Source organism: Candoia aspera, chromosome 7 (genome assembly GCF_035149785.1).
Source record: "Candoia aspera isolate rCanAsp1 chromosome 7, rCanAsp1.hap2, whole genome shotgun sequence".
Taxonomy (NCBI): Eukaryota; Metazoa; Chordata; class Lepidosauria; order Squamata; family Boidae; genus Candoia; species Candoia aspera.
This window is the reverse complement of record NC_086159.1, coordinates 13,585,218-13,606,573: the sequence shown is the minus strand read 5'-3', so window position 1 is coordinate 13,606,573 and position 21,356 is coordinate 13,585,218. Positions and strand designations below refer to the sequence as shown.

At 41.0% G+C, this 21,356-nt stretch overlaps 1 protein-coding gene across 2 annotated transcripts in view; it reads left to right on the top strand.

Moving 5' to 3' along the window:
* The window catches only part of DERA (deoxyribose-phosphate aldolase), a 49,353-nt gene that overhangs the window by 5,657 nt on the left and 22,340 nt on the right, over positions 1-21,356 (top strand). For both annotated transcript variants that reach the window (XM_063308191.1, XM_063308192.1), the window contains exons 2-6: positions 155-252; positions 1,818-1,965; positions 3,835-3,930; positions 6,100-6,234; positions 14,682-14,810. In XM_063308191.1, coding sequence (XP_063164261.1) covers positions 155-252; positions 1,818-1,965; positions 3,835-3,930; positions 6,100-6,234; positions 14,682-14,810 — 606 coding nt within the window. The remainder of the gene's footprint in view (positions 1-154; positions 253-1,817; positions 1,966-3,834; positions 3,931-6,099; positions 6,235-14,681; positions 14,811-21,356) is intronic.

The window sequence follows — 21,356 nt, the reverse complement described above, 5'->3', positions numbered from 1 at the left end:
GAAGGCCTAAACAATCAATGGGCAGCAGGTTATGGAAGGCTGAACCAGTGTCTAGGAATGTGCTCCTCCCCATCTCCCCTTCAGTTTCTGTTCTCTCCAACTGTGATTTGGAATGTAAATAGCAATGGGAGTAAATGGGTGTTTTTTCCCCTAGATCTCACATGGCTTGCACGAGTTCGGGTGAATCAGCCAGCTGTTCTGAAGCGGGCAGGGCAAATTCAGACCCAGCGGGCCATGAAAAAGGATTGGCAGGTGAGAAGTCCCTTCTTGAGTGACCTACTGTTGGGTTTCCAAAAGAGACATTCGTCTTCCGTGAATCTTAGCGCTGTGTTCTGTTCACGAAGTTTGCTCCGTTTGTCATCAAAACTCAACAGTGACAATGGGCAAAGATGATCTGTTTATCCAACCCAGCTTCAGACTTGGAAGGCCACCAAGAACAGCTAAAATGCAAATGTTTTAAGACATGCTTCTTGTTGAACAAGGCGGAGAGGTCTTGCTTCCAAATGCTGTGAACAAAGATCAGGTTTTCCATGGACTACCTGGTTAGGCTTTCAGGGCATGACCCCATTGATGAAAACAACCTTCCAATTTATTTGTGAAAAGCTATTCATCCTGTTGCCTCTTCAGTTCAGACTGATTCTTGGAACTATTTTTTTCTGCATTTGTCTTTACAACTCATTTTACCAACAAGGAGACTACAGGTAGTCCTCAATTAGTGACTGCACTTGGGACCGGAATTTCGGTTGCTAAGCAAAGTGGTCATTAAGCAAATCCGACCCGATTTTACGACCTTTTGCGGTGGCCGTTAAGCAAATCACCGCTGGTGTTAAGCAAATCATGTCGTTAAGCGAATCACGTGGTTCTCCATTGATTTTGCTTGCCAGAAGCCAGCTGGGAAGGTCGAAAATGGTGATCAGGTGACCACAGGATGCTGCGACGGTCATAACTGTGGACCGGTTGCCAAGCACCAAAGCTGTGATCATGTGACCGCAGGGACGCTGCAACGGTCATAAGTGTGAGGACCAGTTATAAGTTTTTTTCCCAGCACTGTCGTAGTCAAAGCCATCACTAAATGAATGGTTGTTAAGCGAGGACTACCTTTAGAACCCTCTTCCTAGCAGCTAATTGTATATTCTTTCTCTTCCTCTATTTCTGATAGATAACATAGGGATTCAACTAAATCCCTTTTCTACAATAAAAAACTGCCTTAAAACAAAAAAGAAAAACAATTCATACTTTGATAAAGGTGAGGAGTAGGGGAATAAGTTGAAATCTCTTTTCAGCTTTCAGTAATGGGTCGTTCTAATACAAGGAACCAAATGATGCTGGCTTACACATATCTCATTTAGTAATTTGACTATTGTTTATGCCAAACCAGTAGTTACTATTTAATTTGTGGTTTGTTTAAAATCAAAAGCACATGGATTAGAAGAAGGAAAAACATAGAAGACTGGAGGTTGCTGTTGGGCTAGGAGTGGGGTGATTCATGTTTGAGTTCACCCTTAGCCATGGAAACTCATTAGGTGACTTTGAATCAGTTCAACTCACAGTTGTGGTGTTGTGGGGATAAAAGGAAGGGAGACCACCATGTAACCAATGGTGGTTTTCTGTGGTTTATCTGGGCTGCGAGAAAGCTTCTTAACCAGAAGATGGCAGCAAAAAGACATGGAAAATTCTAACTCTTTGCTGCCATCTAGTGGCCGTTAACTACAGTTGCTCTAACCAATATTCCAAGTTACAGGTTTTTTTACCAACCATGTAGCTCAGTTATAAGGGCATTTTCTGATAACTTTGGTGTGTGTGTTTTTAAAATAAAGGCAGCTTGGCTTTTGAGGGCCGTTACCTGCATAGACCTAACCACCCTTTCTGGAGATGATACCCCTTCCAACGTTTGCAGATTGTGCTACAAAGCCAAACATCCCATCAGAGAGGATTTGTTACAAGCCATGAATATGCATGATAAAGGTACTTTGTGATTATGAAAATTTGGTTGTATCTGGGTACGGTCTGCTGGTAATTTTTAACTTTATTGTCCTTCATCAAACTAACCGAGAGGAGCAATTTGAGTAGATACAGCTGTGTTAGCAATGTGATATATAATATTAAAGTGGAAGAAAAAAGGAAAAAACCTGGAAAAATATATTGTGAATTCAACAGCACCAGAATAATTGACCAAAATGGGTCAAAAGTCCTCTTCAAAAAGACTGAATTGCAGGAGAATTGTTTCATTTTGCTTTTTTCCATAGCTTCCTCCAACACTTTCAATGCTAGATGAGGCTTACTGGAGGCTGTGAGAATAAGCAAAGCACTTGATCAAGGTAGATTGTGTTCTCTCTTCTCAATAATGCAAATCACATTAAGGCACATCAGAGCTGCCTTGCATAGACTTAGAGTGGATCAATCCTACCAGTGTTGTACAATCGCTCTTCGAGCCATTCCCCATGCGTGAAAAATTGACAGTTCTTGATGTCCTGATAAATCTCAAATATTAGGGATATCGCCAAGTAGAAATGTGCATCGTTCTTATGCCCCTGTTGGACTAAAGTCATAGGAATTATCCTCTGGATTTTAGCTTAAATCATGGCCATGATAGGACAAGCTTGGTCATGTGAGTTAATATTCCAATTGTTGACTTGCATCTTAAACAGTGAAACAGGTGCCCATAGCTTTTTTGTTGAGCTCTGGAGAAAAAGTGTAATATCACATTAAATAAAGGTGGTGAAGTGATGATGATGATGATGATGGTGGTGTTTGGTGGTGGTATTCGAGTCAAGAAACCTAAATGAATGCCTCTCCATAACTGGTGAATAAAGGTCTGGAGAATCGAGATTTTAATGTAATATTAGGAACAAAACCGTAGGAGTCATAATGTGATTTGATATGTACCTGTACATAAGAGCAGTGCAAGCAAATAGCAATAAAAAAATGGAACATCATATTAACAAATATATATGCAGATATAAAACTGTCAGTTTTTGCAAACATAATCTAACTCCACCCTATATAATTTAAACCAGAATTGGGCACTATAACTGAAAACAGTGGTTCTTGCAGTTTCATGAAATATCTGAAAAAAGTGTTTTAAGGGGGCCTTCTAAACCTTATGAGATCAGACTGCAACAGTAGTTTGAGGGGGAATCAGTTCCAAACAGAAGAAGCAAGATGGGACTTCTAAAATTAGGACCAGTAAGAAGGTGGCCATTCTGGTGTGCAGGAAAACTAGGTGACCTCAGTTACCCAGTTGAACTGAGCAGACAGGAACATGAGTTTCGATCAGATGATTCAACTAATTGGGCATTTGTGTATGCACGGCCTGGAAGGTCAGCACCAGTTCGAACTGGTAATGCTCTCAAAGACCCAGCCTATATAGGGATCGGTGGTAGGAAGAAGTAGGATGAAGGTCCAGGACCATGCAGACTGTACTATTTTGCATGTGGACCCAGGTGTGTAGAGCAGCGTCAGGAAGGCCTGCCAACAAGCCACTATAATAGTCCAGGCATGACTTACCTGCTTGGCCATTTCAGCAGTAAAGAACTTTAAAATTCTCTAGCTATTCCAAGTAATGTTTAACTTGTTGCCTTTTCAACAGTTGGAAGAAGACTTTTAAGGCTTTCTTCTGAAAGGCAAATTAAACGCTGGGGCATCCTTCCCAAGCTGATGCCCTCCTGATTGGTTGGGCATGGACTCTCACAATCCCTGTGTGGCTGGGGGTTTGAGTGGTTGATGTCCATCTGTTCAGAGTGCAAAATGAGGGAAGGCTCCATTAGAGTGAACTGGGTTTGCAGACACGAGCCACATGTAGATAACAGAGCCCTGATGATGGTTTCTTTCCAGGTATTACAACAGCAGCTGTTTGCGTCTATCCAGCTAGAGTAGCTGATGCGGTTAAGGCACTCAAGTCTGCTGGCTGCCACATCCCAGTAGCTTCAGGTAAGCTCTTTGCCTGAATTTCAGAAGGGCAGGTTCTAAATCTCCCTAATTTTATTTATTCATTCGTTAAAAATTCCGTCTTTTTCTTGACTGATGAACAGTCTCACACTGTCATTGATGCCATATGGTTCTGGAAACCAGTGAAATTATTATACATTAATACAGTTACAAATTAAAAAGAAAGGCTGAGCCCTAACAATCTATGATCAGAATAAATGAGATGAGATGCATTTAGGCAATGTTGCCTCTTCAGTCTGCTTCTGTTCCGATCCAAAGCTGATTCAGAAAGTCCACCGTTGGTCATAGGAGTGGCTGATTTAAGAAGGGAAGGAGCCCTGAATAAAGCACATACAGGTGGTCTCACTTAACCACAATTGGACCAGTAACTCAGTCGCTAAGTGACACGGTCATAAAGTGAGACATGTGAGCGCAATGAGCTTACAACCTCACTTCTGCTGCAGTTCTTAAGCAAGACATCATACGACTGCAACTTGCGATTTTACTGCTGACTTTTCCATTGACTTTGCTTGTCGGAAGCCAGCTGTGAAGCGCACAAATGGCGATTATGTAACCATAGGGACGCTGCAGCAGTCATAAGTGTGAGGACTGGTTGTAAAGGTAGTTTTCAGCACTGTCCTGATTCGAACGGTTGCTAAACAGGGCAGCCATTAAGTAAGGACTACCTGTATTTAACTTCTCTTCTTACCCTCCAAATTTCACAGGAAAAGAGAACAGGGTTGGAAAGTGAAGAATTAATGTGTTGGAGATAAATGGCGCTCCGCTCAGCAACCCTTCAGTGCTCCTGAATGGAGTATTTCTCTAGAGGTGAAGCTGTTTGTCTCCAATCAGCTGCTAATGAAAGATACAGTACTGCTGCTTCACACAGGAGGTGTTGTGGTGATCATACTTACTGCCTCTTACATGGAGCCTCGGTGGGGCCGTGGTGGCTTAGTGGTTAAGATGCTGAGTCAGAGGTCCATTAAGGTAGGCAGCTCGGCAGTTCAAAACCCAAGAGTGCGAGCCACGTGATGAATTGAGCTCCCATCAACTTGTCCCAGCTCCTGCTAACCTAGCAGTTCGAAAGCATGCAAATGCAAGTAGATGAATAGGTACCACTTCGGTGGGAAAATAACAGGGATATGAAAGGAGCCCCCTCGGGTGTCCCCCGGGCAATGCTGACATCACTGGCAAATCCTTTCAACACAGAAGCGCCTTGGTAGGTGCTTCTAACGCGGGGGGGAAAAAGAACATGGAGCCTCCAGGGGACGGAGCAGAATATCAGGTGCGTTCATATTTAAGACCAAGTGGGCCAGTTTTGATTCAAAGATAGGAGGTTCTCCACTTCTGATTTCACAGACGAGCTTGTTTATTTATCTATTTATTTAATAGATAAATAGACTTCCAACCCACCCCATTCCTGAAGGACCTGGGCAGTGTATAGCACTTAAAAAAAAGAGAAACATAACCATGCAGCCAAAATTAAATATACAAGATGAATGTCCTCGCTTAAACCCATGGCTCATAACCACCTTGGCTTGCTTATGGGCTCTCTCCAAGTGACCAGACCAGATGGTCATATTTGCTGGTGGGAAGGCATTGCTGATATATCCAGATGATATATCTTGAAAAGTAATGATCAGCTTACACCACCTCCTGTGTGAAGCAGCAGTTCTCTTTACTACTGGGGCCAATGTTATTGGATGCTTACTCATCAGCAATTCATTCTTGGCCAAATTTAATCTGAGCTTGGGTTGCTCCATTCAGATCCTCACAGAGACTCCAGACACTAGTTCGAGGCTTCCATACTGCAGCATTTCCAGCTTGCTCAAAGGGGATGATGTATTGATGACAACTTACTCTGAACCAACAGATGACATCTCGTAGTGGTTTCATGTAGATGTTAAGCATTATGGGAGAGAGTACCTAACCTTTGGGGCTCCCATGGACTTCACCACTTCCCCCACTGATTGGGACTGCCCACTCAAGTAGGAGCAGAACCACTGTAAAACAAACGTCCTGCCTTGGTGGTCTAGAAGGATACCATGGCTGATGGAATTGAAAGCTGTTGAGAAGTCTAATACGACTCCTATATCTAGGTCCTGGTATAGTGTACCGCCACTATTTTAACATCTCTCTTGTATTTAATGGATTTTGTTTTCCTCTTCTTAGTGGCAACTGGTTTCCCAGCAGGACAGACAGCTCTGAAAACTCGTTTAGATGAGATCCAGATAGCCGTGGAAGATGGGGCCAAAGAGATTGACGTTGTCATTAATCGAACCTTGGTACTGACAGGCCAGTGGGAAGGTGAGCATTTGTATAGTCCTAACATCAAATAAAAGTGCTAGGGCAGACTCCCCGCTCCCCACTGGTTACTTTCCAGATGTCTTCAGAATGAACTTCTCCAAATTCCCCAGTGAGTACAAGTGCTGTCTGAAGAATAGGTGACTTTCAGTTGGATTCCAAGTATCTTTAATCCTGTCCAGGTAACTATGAATATACAGAAATAATTTGGTGGTCTTTCTGGAAAGCAATTGGATGCTGGTAAGGTTTTCAAAGCAAGATGTTTGCATTACAATCAGAGCAAGAGAAATGAATAAGACTTCAAGAAAAGAATTTATAAGGGCAGAAGTAAGATCAAATTGCAGTAGAATTAGTCTTTTAAGCTTCTTATTTTGGGGTGGAGGCAGTTGGTGGAAGTTTTAAAATATGTTTTGTTTTGTTTTGTTTTGTTTTGTGTGTGTATGTATGTATGTATGTATATATATATATATATATATATATATATATATATATAAATAAATAAATAAATATAAATAAAATATCCATCACTGCCCATCTATATATCAAATTTCCATCACTGCCCATCTCCCCCGAAAAGGGAGATATATCTCTCCCCAAATTAAACTTAGAAGAAATTACACGCTTTGTGCCCAAATAAACCTAATGCTTACCACAAGCTCTAGAAGTATTTGTGCATGTTTATTTTGAATGGGGGTGCATTGTTCATACCTCTACCAAAACCATGCATCCAGCTCCCAGTGGCCATTCAGAACTTGCCACCGAATTGTAATTTTTCATCTGAGAAAAGAGGAGGGAATTCCCTGCAAGGGGAGTGGTCATGTTAATGGAAGTAATTTATTTTTTATTAAACTCTCTTTAGTTCCTTCCCTCTCCTTGTCCAAGTTCTGTAGTGTGGCCCCCAATGTGTTAGCAAAAGACTAGGGTTGACATTCCTCCTGAAAAAGGCTACCCGTAACTTAGAAGCAAGTCCCAATCTGGCTTATTGAAGTTGGAAAAGTTAATTCTTTAGAGTGGAGGTCAACGTTTGGTGACTTCATGGACTGGTAGATGTTGTCTTCTTGGCACAGATACAAAAAGAGTGCACCACTGCTTTCTTCCAGGATGGTTTTTAAACTTCCTGGAGCAGTGGTTTATAGCCCTGGGGTTTCCAGGTGCTGACCCATCCAAGGATTCACTAAGTCTGTTTAGCTTCTCAAGATCATCAAAGGTTATCTAGAGTTTTAGGCTTTCATTCCCTACTTAAGGGTCCAGAAGGACCTTTGTTTGACTTTGACGTATTTCTTCTGGCTTGGAGGTTGCAGTCTCAATAACACCTTCAAGGCATTTGTAGGAAAAGGCTGCTGTATGCCAAGTCAGGATAATAGCTGATCTGATAATCAGCAAAAGAATTCAGAGGTTTTTTCTTAAGTGTTCTTACCTGAGATTGACATAGGGCCACTGACCTGGAGTCCATAATGTGAAGAAAATTATTTCAGTTTTTAATTCTTAGGCCACTGATGTATATAACCATTTGTTTGGTTGCCAGAGGTGATCAGAAATTCCATACAGGTAGTCCTCAATTAACGACCATAATTGGGACTGGGAGCTCCATCGCTAAGTGATGTGGTCATAAAGCGAAAAATCACATGACCTCACTGAGTTACAATGGCAGTTCCAGTTGCAGTCATTAAGTGAATCACCCACAGTTGTTAAGTGCAATGTCATGTGATGATGACTTCCTGCCAGCTTCCCCATTGACTTTGCTTGTTGGAAGTTGGCAGTGAAGGTCACAAATGGTGATCATGTGACTACAGGACTCTGCGACTGTTGTAACTGCATGCTGGTTGCCAAGTCCCTGAATCATGACCATGTGACTGCGGAGATGCTGAGACAGTCATAAGTGCGAGAACCAGTCTTAAGTCACTTTTTTCAGCTCTGTCATAACTTCGAATGGTCGTTGAATGAGTGGTCACTAAGTAAGGACTACCTGTACATACCAACACCCATTATATGCACAGAAAGATGGATGAACACAGAAACTCAGCAAGTGGGTAGTGGAGATTGATTTATTTGCCCTTCATTTGCCAGTTTGGGAGGAGTCTTATTTTCTTTGCTAGTGGCTACAAGGGAGAGGCTTGTGGCCTCTTAGCGAAGTGATGCAGACATTTTGCTGACTGTAGTTTTGCCAAGGGTTTGCAATCATATCCAGCATGTTCAAAGTGTCCTAATGATTCTTCAAACATTTTGAACCTCCTTTTTGCAAGCTTTTAGATGGCTGCCTCTTTTTTTAAAACCTAAATTTGTTTACGACTGCCACAAATTTTGCAAATACTTCTCTAGATTTTGTTTTTTTGGAAACAGAATCAACATTTTCTGCAAAGCGATATTGTGAAAACTCAATCCTTCCACACTTTTCTCTAAATTAACGTGCAGTGGGGAGGGAAAAGAAAACTACGTGGGGTGCCAGTGCTCTAATTATTTGCAACAGAATTGTTAAAAAGGATTCAAAGGGGTTGTTGGTTTAGGTGGTGCGTCTTGTTAAAAAACAGTGTGCTTGATTCTTGACAACAAAATCTGTGTTTTCTAATTGGTTTTCACAGAATTTCAGGGCACGTTTGGTACTGTTTAGATTGCTGTTGCTAGTTGTCTCCCCAGAATGCTACTAATTAGTAGGTTTTAATACAGTAGGAGATATCTTTTCTCTCTAATTGGTTTTTTCTTAATGTACCTTGAATCGTTTGCCTTTAAGTGCTGACAGAGCTCCAACAACTGGATTCCTTGTTGAGAAAAAAGGGATGCAATTAACATCCTTACATTAAAACGCAAGTTTTTTTCCGTTGTTTTGGCTGGATGACACAGCGCTGATAACCTCCACCTCTTTGATACAGCATTTTTACCATTTTTTTTGGCCAAAAAGACTCTCAAAGTAGGTTGCAAAGCTCAGTCCTTGCCTTCAAGCTACTATTTAGAAAAAGACATGCAAGGAAAGAGGACTGGGGAGGGAGAAGGCCGGGGATGGGAAGGGAAGGTACAGAAACCCATACAGTCTATGGTTTGGCATCCAGCTGGTGAAATAGCTCAGCTTGCTTGATGGAATGGCTCCACCTGAGCATGATTTGAGAGAGGCAAAAGGCATCTGATCTCTCAGCATAACTGGTACCACCCTGTTTTCTTTTTTGGAGCAAGGTTGGAGAAGAAATGACAGTGGGTGCTGAAGATTGTGTACAGCTGGGGCAGCCTTGACAATAGTTCCCTGTTGTCAATAAGGAATTACCTGAATCAGGAGGTTCACAGGGAGGGGTCAGAAATGTCAAGGTAGCAGCCATGACCACCCCGTTGAAACCTTGCAATTTTTTAATATGCAGTGTGGCAAAAAATGGCAGGGCTTCAGTTGTGTGGTTGCAATAACCATCAAACATCAAAAGAGCATTAGGCACACTATAGCTGATTTAGCTCCAGAAATGTTTCTGTGCTTTGTATTTGTTTGTTTATTCGTTAGATTTATAGTCAGCCTTTAATTCAGGAGCTCAAGGCGACGCACAGAGTGTTCCTTCCTCCCATTTTTCCCCATAACAAGCCTGTGAGGTAGATGGGTTTGAGAAAGTGACTAGCTCAGAATCACCCAGTAAGCTTCCTTGGTTGACTCTCCTACACCTTAATCATTATACCACAGCAAGTTTCTATGAATGAGGGCGACTTGAACCTAGGTATTCCCAGTCGTAGTTCAACACCGTATCCACTCCACTTCTCTGGATGCTATGTTAAATGTATCTGCTGCCATCCCTCTAAGACAACCAGGGTTCCGTGGCGCCCTAGGGTTCCGCAAGAGGTCACTAGGGGTTCCCTGGGAGATCACAATCTATTTAAGAAATTATCTCAAATTTGGGCAACTTCACATTCAAGAGGTAAGTTTCATTCTTTATTTTTAGTTTAAGAACACTGTTAATGCATATATACAGGCCTACCCATGAAATGAATATAGTGATTTTGTAACTTCTGGCCTAGATTTGAGCCTGAATGTGCAGGGGTTCCCCGAGGCCTGAAAAGTATTTCAAGGGTTCCTCCAGGGTCAAAAGATTGAGAAAGGCTGCTCTAAGAGCTCAGGAAACTTTTACGCTGGTATCTGTAACATTCTCACCTCTGGCGTTATCCCAACAACAGAACTCTGAGCACCTGGGCTGCCAAACAAAGGCGATCCCAGAGTCAACAGTGAGTTTCCTTGGCTGAGTGTGACTTGAACCTGGTTCCCCCCCCACCCCCAGTGTCTGTGCCGCACCTTAACCATTCAGCCATATGGGCCCCATAGGAAATGGTGGGTGGCTACACCCCACTGCCATTTGGGAATGTATCCAGTTGGCCAGACAAGAGTGGCGTTTGGGGCTGCAGTTCTGGGAAGTGGAGTCGAAGGGGTGGCAGGGAACACTTTTAGGGGGAGATGGGCGGTGATAGAAATGTGAATAATAAATAAAATAAATATCTCACCGTTTTAATTCTAGAACATGGGTGATTTGGACTGGCCATGATAAACAGCTATTTTGCGAACAGACTGGCTGGTTTCTCATGGCAGTCCTTTAGTAAATAGGCAAAAGCGCTTAATTCAGTCCTGGGCGTTGTCCCTTTGTGATTTTTTTCCCCCAGTTTTATGATGTGCTTTATGAGAGGTGATGGTCAGAATGGTTCATATGGAGCAAGGGTGGCCAACCTTTGGTGGCCAAGGGCCACATGTAGCATGTGGAGAGGGCTGAGGGCTGCAGAGGGGTTATAGCTGTACCATACAATTTGGAGGAGATGGGCTTTTCTTTGCTTTTTAAAGTATTGCTATACTTATTTGAGGGCTTACATTACAGCTTTTATGTGTTTCCCAGCTCAAAGTAGCTGGAAATTGCTGTCACGTTTCAACCGTCATGGTTGGAGGTTCTGCAAGGGTTGCAAAAGGGGTCCTAGTCCTGCAAACAGCTGTGTGGCTGTCAGGATATAGAGTGAAGAACCACACCGAGATCAGAAGCTTTAGCTCTAGTGTTTATTGTTCTGCTCTACAGTACAAAATCCTGCTAAACTGAGAAAGCACCAGCAATTCCTACCAGAAAAGCTCAGAAGGCTAAGGCAGTTCTCTTCTGGGTTTCTTGATAGGGAGGTGAAGAGAATCAGTACTGCGCATGTGTTTTTCTCCCTGGAGAGGGCCCCCCCTCCTTCATCAGCAATGTCCGTAACATCAGCTGCTGGTTGCCCATCTGTGATAAGGCATAAACAGCCTTGCAGTTTGCAAAGAACAAGAAGTCGAAGTTACACATGAAAATTTGAAATAGGAGAAATGATGCCGGGGAAGTAAAGGCAATAGAAAACTGAAGACGATGCCATTCTTTCAGTTGGGTATACATAAATTTAGACAACTTGAGAAATTGCATTTAGTGGTTTTCACAGGAATGGCAAGTTTGAGGTGGCATTTGAAGAAAACCATAGAGAAGAACGATTTTGAGCCCATCTGGTATACTTTCTTTGCTTCCAAGTTAACGGCATCCACGTATTCGTAGTTTAGCGTCCACTAAAAAGTTGATTTGTGATATGTTGTGAACTAGAGAAGTGATCAGGTGCATTTTGAAAGGAATGGCCTTGAATGTTCCTCTCCCTCCTACTTGCACGCACAACCTCTCCCTTTTTTTAAAAGAGCTTTTTTAAAAAGCCTATAGCAAAGTTGAGGGTCATGCTTGATGGAAAGCCGTGAGGCGCACTGAACAGTCTTTCAGCATTGAATATGACTCTAAAACCGCTGAAAATGTTAAGTACTGTAGCGTATGTCCAATTATGCTCATCTTTAAGTTAAATCTGCTGTTACCTATTGTTGAGTATCTTCATAACACTTGAACTATAATTTGTCTAAGCCTGGGCTTTAACCATTATTTTAAGTGTTCTCTAATGGATTGGAATATAAAAGCAAGTTATTGTGGGTGTCCCTTTTTTTTCATTTAGGAACGGAGTCCTTGCGCTGGAGTCACAAAAGTCTTTTCTGATGCACAGATTTTTGCTACCTGTGCTCTATTCATGCTGCAGGAGGGGGGGGAAAAACACTAAAATCCTTCTGACTTTTTTTTCTTCAAGAGTATGCCATAAGTAATGGGAAAGGATAAGATATGTATAATTCTTGGAGACTGGAATTGGATCCTAAGATACTTGAACATCAGGGAAGTTCTATGCTCCCTGTTGCCAAGGTCCAACCAAAGCCCACCCAGTATATTCAAAGATGCATTGCCCTTGAAAATGGAAGAGCCATTCAGTCTCTTAGATACCTCTTAGTCTTCTGGGATAATGAGGCTGGGATAATGAGGCTTTCACTCAAATGATAAACCTAATAAAACAACATACTAGGAAAAGAATTTTGTTGTTTCATTTGGGCTCCCTGTGAAGGTCTTCTGATATCTCTCTTTGTGTTCAACAAGCTCCCTACCCCACCTGTTTTTTGTCGTCGTCATCATCAGCATCAGCATCAGCATTGTCAACATCATGGAAGCCAGCATGGTGCATAGGACAGCATTTAACATCATCTTTATTTCCAGATGAACCCCTTAAACATTTTTTAGAAAATAAATTGGAGGCTTATTGTAGTCTAGTACTTTTTTGGAAGAGTCCCACCTAGGAAAAAGGAATAAGCTGGGGATAGTAGATATTGGCATAGGCTGCAAGGAATGATGGGAAGACATCAACTAAATGTAAGTCTTCTAACTTTCCCTATCATCTCTGACAGTTATTTTGGGAGGATGGCCCCAAAATTCAACCTGGATGCCCTGGCCAAACAAGGGCTGAAGGTCCCTGAAACATGGAAGAGACCTTAGAAGTTGTATTTCAGTCCACAGGTCCCCCTGCCTCTGTTCAGAAGAGCAAATCCAGGGTATATGATCCAAGATTTCACTTGTTAAATTTTAAATACAGAGCTTCATCTAAGGAAATAAAAAGGCATGTCTGTTTGCCATTTCCGGGAGGAGAGATGGGTGAAGCAGCAGGCTTGTGGTTACAGATGCTCCCAGCATAGAGCACTCTCAAGCACCAACTCCACTGTCTGGGTGGAGCCTTTGCTTTATCCCTTTAATGAAGGCAAAACGACTGGAAAGAATTACTGTAATTGCTTGGTGAAGGAAAGGAGGTACATTCTGGGGAAAGATTGACTTTCACTTGAGGTCAGAGTTTCCCTGTCTTACACTAGCCAGTCAGTGAGAATCCAGAGTTTCAAAATGCTTATCTTGGGTTCTTAGGCTTGGGAGAAAGCTTCAGAGCCAATCAAACATGAATAAAAGACAGAAAAATACAGTAACTTGTAAGAAAAGAAAAAAGAAAAGAGCTCCACATGGTGAGAAGATAGAAGTGAGTAGAAGAAATAGGCTGGTCTTTAAGCTTGTGTAGTTTGGGCATTTGTCAGCATCTGAGTGACCTTGTCTGTGGTTTGAAGCTAAGCAGGGTTGGCCTAGTTTGTATGTGGATGGGAGACCTCTGGGAAATACTAGGGCTTGGCTGGGGAGTAAAACAGAAGAAAGAAACATCTCCAAAATGTCAAGCTGTCTTTGCATTGCAACCGAGAAAATTACATGGATGAAGCCATGAGGTCTCCAGGAATCAAGCTCAACTTGGAAGTCCAGCAGCATCAAAAGAGAAGGAAAATACACTGAGAAGCAAGGACGTACTCTATATTTCTTGTAATGTTTTAGTTTGTGTTTTCCGATTCTTCAAAATACATTTTTCTTTTCTGCTTTTTTGATTCCAGAGTTGTTGTTGTTAGTTGCTGTCGAGTCGTTTGCGACTCATGGCGACCCTATGTATAACAGAGCGAAATGTGTTCCATATGCCTGACTGTTCCAATGTTTGCATCTATTGTTGCGGTAATTGTATCAGAGTGGAATGTGATTAATTATGGCACAACAGCAAAATGTTGTTAGAACTGGTTTAAACCATACTTTTCCAGAGCACCTATAAAAGTTGATACTGAACTATAATCTTTTATAGATCAAAAGGGGAAAATATTAAATGTATTGTTGAGTGATCATATCGTTTACATTCAATTAAATAGTATTAACTTTTAATTTAAGCTTAGTTGTGGCATCCACCTTTAAGACTAAGTGCTATCCCAGGGCCAAAAAAAGAATCATGTCTCCCTGATTTTAAGAGTTTGGATAATGTGTGATTAAAGAAATAGAACTTTTTTTTTCTCAGAACACTTATTTCTGTATATTATTTTGAAATTCCTGCAAGTGACAGTTTATAAATAATTTAAATGGTCTAAAATAAAAATAAGCCTATTATTTTGATCAGGGGTTGGCAGGAGAAACCCAGCAGGGATTTGATGAGATCAGCTTTGAGTTTATATTTGTTAATCTGCATCTGTTCGTTTTATGCGGTTTAAATCCAAAGTGGAAATCTGATGGTAAAGGATACTAACATGGGTGTTCCCCCTACTTTTAGATTTATTTATGTATTCTTCTTCCCAGGCCTTTACGAAGAAATCCGTCAATTCCGTGAGGCCTGTGGCGACGCTCATATGAAAACTATCTTGGGGACAGGAGAGCTGGGATCGCTTACAAATGTCTACAAAGCTAGTCTGGTAGCTATGATGGCAGGTAACCTTCACACCTTTAGCATAAGTGGTGTTTGCAACTGCTTTGTGGAACGCTTCAGTCCAGTATACCAACCAGCCATCTGACCTTTCTAATAAACTCCATTCCATTCTTCCCTTTCCCTATTTTTTTTTCTCCTCCAGACAGTCAACAGTACTTGCCTTGGACATGCTGAGCTTTCGTTGAACTGTTATAGATCATTCTCCCTGCCACTCCCCCACAGGCATATCACACTAAGCCAGAATCTGTTTTATTATGTTTTGTTTCAGCATATTGGTTGTAAACCATTTATAGCTGTGGTGTATTATTTAGCATGTTGTGCAAAGACAACCATTTATAGTTGGTAAACCATGGTTTATGGCTTTATCTGCTAAGTGAACCCAGGGCATGGTGGCTTATTTGGTAAACAGTTACAGGTAGTCCTCGTTTAGTGACCACATTTTGGATTGGCACCTCTGTTGTTAAGTGAAGTGGTTGCTAAGTGAAACCATGGCTGTGCTTATGATCTTACTTTAGCTTTCCTTTGCTTTACAGACCTGTGAAGGTCGTAAATGAGAAGACCGGTCGCAAAGTTAGTTTTTCATCACTGTCCTAATTCTGAATGGTCACTCAAACCATGGTTTAGTGCATTGCACAAACCAGAGCAGTTAAGACTGAGGCAGTGGTTGAGCTGGAAGCTAGACTCTTAAGTTGGTGAAAACAAAGAGGGGAAGTTTTCTCTGAATCTTCTGCATAGCCTGGATTCCAGGAGTTGTACATGCTCTAACTATCTGCAGAAATATTGAGAGCTGTCTAAAATTGTCTAAAAGTTCTTCCCATCCCCTCTGTTAGCAGCCTTGTCTGCTGTTTCAAGGGAAGGGCATTAGAACTCAGTTCCAGTATATATGGGCATCTATCAAAAGACCAGATTAGACCCAGCAGGTGGAAATAAAATTTTGAGAGACAAATGTAGATTTAGAATATGACCCTCCCCCAAAAAAGATTGGACTTAGAATAACTATAGGCCAGAGACCAGCATCCCTTTCCTGGAAAAGTCACTCAGGTTAGTGGTGACTGATCAGACATAGACATCTGAGATGATAGGGATTTTCTAGTACCATTTCAGTTTGAATTTAGGCCTGGTTTTGATCATGAGAACCAGGCCTAAGTTCAGATTGAAATGGTCTTGGTCATCTTATAGGCTGATCTGTGATGGGAGAGAGACAAGGGAAGTAGAATTTCATGGATCTCAGGTTTTCAGAATCATGAATCATGAGCCTGAGTTAGATATGGATAGAACAATTTTATGTTGTTTCAGCTCATACTTGAATGGCTGTCTCCAGAAGATGACAGGGTGAACCTCTAGGGTGTTCACACTATGGATTTCCTCAAAATTCTCTTTTCTCCCCATGCTGTTAAATATCCACTTGACACCACTGAGTGAAACCATTAGCCACTTTAGGCTCCATTAGCCAATTTAGACTCAAGTGTCATCAGTACGCTAGCTAGCTCTCTTTATCGTTAGATCGAGGGGAGATAGAGAAGTACTAGCTCAGGGCCCAGCTGGGGATATGAGGGCCAAAACAATGAGGGCCAAAACATTAAAGCTCCTCCAGACCAAACCAAAACTATCCTGTGGATGGATTATCTGTTTAACCTGTTCTGGGAAGCATTGCATTCCCTCAAAGGATCAAGGTGATACTTTGAACTGCTTCTAGATCTTCTAATCAATTCAGTGTAGTACAAGTAGTCCTCAGTTAATGACACGAATTGCGACAGGGAACTCCATTGCTAAGTGATGCAGTTGTAAAGCGTGACGTCACACAACCTTGCTGACTTACAATGGCAGTTCCAGTTGCGGTCGTTAGGCAAATCCCGCATGGTCGTTAGGCACAACATCACGTGATCGCCATTTGCGACCTCCTGCCGGCTTCCCCATTGACTTTGCTTGTGGGAAGCCAACAGTGAAGGTCACAAATGGTGATCACATGACCACGGGACACTGCGACCATTGTAATTGTGAGCTGGTTGCCAAGCACCCGAATTGCAGTCACATGACCATGGAGATGCTGTGACAGCCGCAACTTCAAGAACCAGGCATAAGTCTCGTTCAGAGTGACTGACCCAAAGTCACACAAGAAGCTTCTATGGCGGAGGGTAGGCTAACATCTGGATCTCCCTGCTCTTAGTTCAGCACATCAACCAGTACGTCACACTGGGTTATTGGCAGGATCTTTTTTGAATGGTGCTTCTAAAGCAGAGACCATTTTATTTAACTTTTTTCAGAAGCAGGTGCTATTTTTTAAAAAATTACAATTCCATTCATCCGATTAGCTATTCAAAGTTACTATTTAGGATTAAAGTTCATTCCTCTACAATTTTCCTGCTGTAGTTTCACTGAAATACAGCAGATGGCTCTGCTGTTAACACAATCCCCTCTTTCAGCACCCCACAATACACACACACATGTGCACACAAACTTAACATACAAAGGTATTGCTATGGATGTTTTTAAAAATATTTTTAAATTTAAAAATATTTACCCAAAGGGAAATCTTAAGTTTTTCCCTAAATAGTTTAACTTTAAAATAGGAGGGTCTTTTGGAATATGGTAAGAGAGCAATGAGATGACTTCTCTAATTTTCCTTTGAATGAGATGATGACTTATCTTAAATTGAGGGTTGTCTTCATTTCAGGTAAATTTGGTGTCATAATTTTCAGTGTGCTAAATCAAATTAGGAACCAAAAGTTCCAGACCATGTTCTGAAAGCAGAGCACCTCCTCTTCTTCAGAAATTTTGACGGACTAAATTCTGTTGCATTGCTGTGTCTCTTAAGTTCTAAGATTTTTTCAATTCATAATACTATCACTGGGTTCGGTGGAAGTGTAGAAATAGTGTTCAGGCCATAATTTATACTTAACCTTGCCACATGTGGTTCATTAATTGCTGCTTACTACAGAATTGTCATCTTTCCAAAATCCCCGACATCTGTGTGTGTGTATTGAAGAATTAATAAGAACGTACAAGCAAATGCTAAGATGCAAATGTTTCATGATATCTCAGCCATTTTGTTTGATTTTTCTCTTTTCAAAAATGTATGTTTGTTTATTTTGAAGTCAGCAGACACCATACAAGCATATTGCAAGTAGTTTGGCATTCATGGGCACTGAATTCCCAGTGTGCAGAACTGCATGCAAGTATGCCGTGCCTAGTCTTCCTGGATAATGGGACGTGGGAAATGAGGGGAGAATGAAAGTCTATTTTGGCTCCCCTCCCTCCCTCTCGTCCTTTGTATAGTTCTTTAAAGCTAGATGTTCCCAACTTTTTTAGGACAAAGGGAACTTGGTTTTTAGTGACATAGCAGGAGTCACATTCCCAAAAGTAGGAAGGGCCAAGATAAGAGTAGGTGTAGCTAATACAAAAATGAAATTTAATGTAATTTAATGAAAATTAATCAAATGCTGTTAATATGATATGCTCTTTGTATATTTAATAATATTTCACTACTTGTTGGGATTTGGCTGAGTGCATTCATATTATTATTATTTATTTCTGTTAATAATGAATAGATCTGTAGAGTTTAATCTATTAATCTAACCTTCTGTAAGATGGGTACCCCCTCCCCTGATAGGAAGACTCTAATTCCCAGAATTCCCCAGCCAGTATGGCCATCACTGAGATTTCTGGGAGTTGAAGTCCATGCCTCTGGAAGCTACCAAGTTCAGGAAATTTTCAGTAACTTGTTAAATCAATAGATGTTGGTGAATTTCAACTTCTAGTAGTCCCAGTCAGGCCATTACTAATGAGAGATGCTGGAACGTGTAGTTAACAATAGCTTCAGCACCACAAGTTTCAATCTCTTAAGTTAAGCAGTTAAAATGTGTAATTGGCTCAGATGATCCCTCTGAGCAGCTGAGCCACAAATAGGTATGAAAGCTGCAAGTGATAAGCATTCCCTTAACCAAGATGTACACACAACATTTTAATATGTCTTCTGAGATTATAAATGAGCTGTCTACACATTGGCCCAGTGCTGTTAGTTAGTGACAGTTCTCGTATTAACAATGCCATATATGGATGGATACATGGCTGGCTGGGGAATGCTGGGAGTTAAAGTCCATGCATCTTAAAGTGAGAAACACTGATTTAGACTAAGAAGAGGTGACTGAGAGGAGATATGATAGTAGTCTTTAAATATCTGAATAGGTTTTCACATAGGAGAAAAAGTGGAGTTATCCTCTATTGCCCCAGGGGGCAGGACCAGAGTCAGTGGGTTAAAATGACTAGGAAGAAAGTCAACCTAGAGAACTTCCTGATGGTTTGAGATGTCAGACAGGTGAACTGTTAGGTGGTGGAAAAGGCTGCCACATAGAGGGGTGAACTCTCCTTTTCAGGAGTTCTTTTTCTGTTGTGGTCAGAGTCCTGCAGGATCTTTTCAAGCCGTTTGTCTCACTACCCTATGGAGAAGAACCTAGAACAGACAATCCCACCACTGCCTTACTTTTAGGAGTGAGAGGTAAGAGTGAGATACCTAATTGCAAAGTAACACAATCGTTATATAGGAATAATATTAGTTCTGCCAACTCAACGCTAGTGACAGTACTTTTGAGTAGGATTGATAAGTACCTATAGCTGGAAAAGTAAATTCTTACGGTTTTCTAGGAGTCTCTGACTGCAGCATGTACTGGTCCGATCCAGTATTGTTTACCTTATGACTGAGGAGTTCAGAATAATGATCCTGAGCACTGATAACACACATTTACCTTGTAACCCACTGGCTTCCTAGCTCAACTGACTTTTTTGCTTTGTGACTGGCCATATCCACCTGACAGCCATTTTGTGCATACAAGTTTAATAAATTATTACTACTACTACTATTACTAGTGTGCCTGCGGCTCGTTCTTATAATTCCAAGTATGTCTGAAGCCTAAAAGGTTGTACCTTATGGTAAGTTCTTATTGACCTTCAATCTTATGTAAGACTTTATTTCCGCTCCTGGATGTTATAAGGGTACTCCTGTGTATCTTCAGTTATGTCCACGTGGTGATGGCTCAGTAGAAACTCTGAGCCACCTGCTACTATGCTGCTCTCTATATAAGGACCCTAGACAGACCTTCATTTATCCAATCTTGAAGAAATTTCCAGGTAGGGGAATGTGATTTCTACTTAATGTTACTTCTTTCAGACAAGGACTCAAAAATATCTTCCCAAGTCTCCCAGTTTTGTGCTACTGTCTGTACAATACACTGCACCATTAATTAAGTTTGGAACTTCTTATAAGTTCCAAACTTAATTAATTTTTTATTGTGTTTTATTTTATCTGTTCTTAATTATTTTTTAGATCCTATTGCATTTATTGTTTTTCTGTTTCATATATATATATATATATATATATATATGCATGCATGCATGCATGCATGCATGCATGCATACATACATACATACATACATAAATAAAAGTATGTAACAGTTCTACTATTAGATATTCTACTGTATCTGGCCTGAGGGCTATAATAAACTGACTGATGGATTGATTGATTTCCACTCCTGGCAATTTGTGGATGATGTCCTAAGCAGGGCATTTATTAACTAAGCTTTTGAACAGTCTCCAAGATTTTTGAGACCCTAGTTTGAAGCCCATTATACTTTAAAAAAAACAAAAACCTCTGGTATATTGTGATTGAAATTATTATGGAGTTCAGCCCCCTTTTTCAGATGCATTATCTTCCAGTTTAGTTGGGGATTCCCAAAGTAATAGTGTCCATACATACAGAAGACGCCAGCTTGCATTTCTTATCAGAAAACCCATTTATAGTTGACACCAGCCAATAAAACCCACCTATTGCTAGAAAGGGTTGAAGGAAAGAACCAGAATACCCAGATATGAAGGCCTAGCTGGGCCTACAAGATGTTTTTGGCTGTGGGTTATGTATAGATGGAGTTTTGATAGGGGGCACAGGCTGAATGGTGTATGTGCAGTGGGGTGGGACAATGAGGTGCTAGGTCAGGACAACCTGAAAGGTCATTGGGTTTTCCAGGGGTAGGGAATACCACTGTGTGAGTCCAAGCCGCTATAGCATTTTGTGTTCATTTTAATTTGCTGGTGAATAATTTAAAGGGTCCTGTTTAATTTTAATACAAGGGAGAGATATAAATTGTCTTTGTGTGGGTAATGTTACTTACAGCTGCCAGTGAACAGATGCTTGGAGTTCTTAAATGGATATTTTAGTCTACCAGAAGTTATGGGAGTGAAAATCAAACTTTTTTCTCCCTTTCGTTTACACTCCCACCCATTCTTTTAAAATTGATTTTCTGACAAGATTAACACTAAGTCCATCTTGCTATTTTTATATAATTCACACACATGTACAAGAATTCCTTATAAATATTTAAATTTACTTTGTGCTAATTTTTGTGTATTTTGGGGGGGGCAGGGACTGGATGATGATGATGATGATGATGATGATCATGGACTATTTTAAAATAAAGCTCTTAAATAAGCTTCATTTGTTCTTCAGAGCCAGACTCACCCCAACTGAATCGGTATGTTGTTTGAGAAGCATACTCCT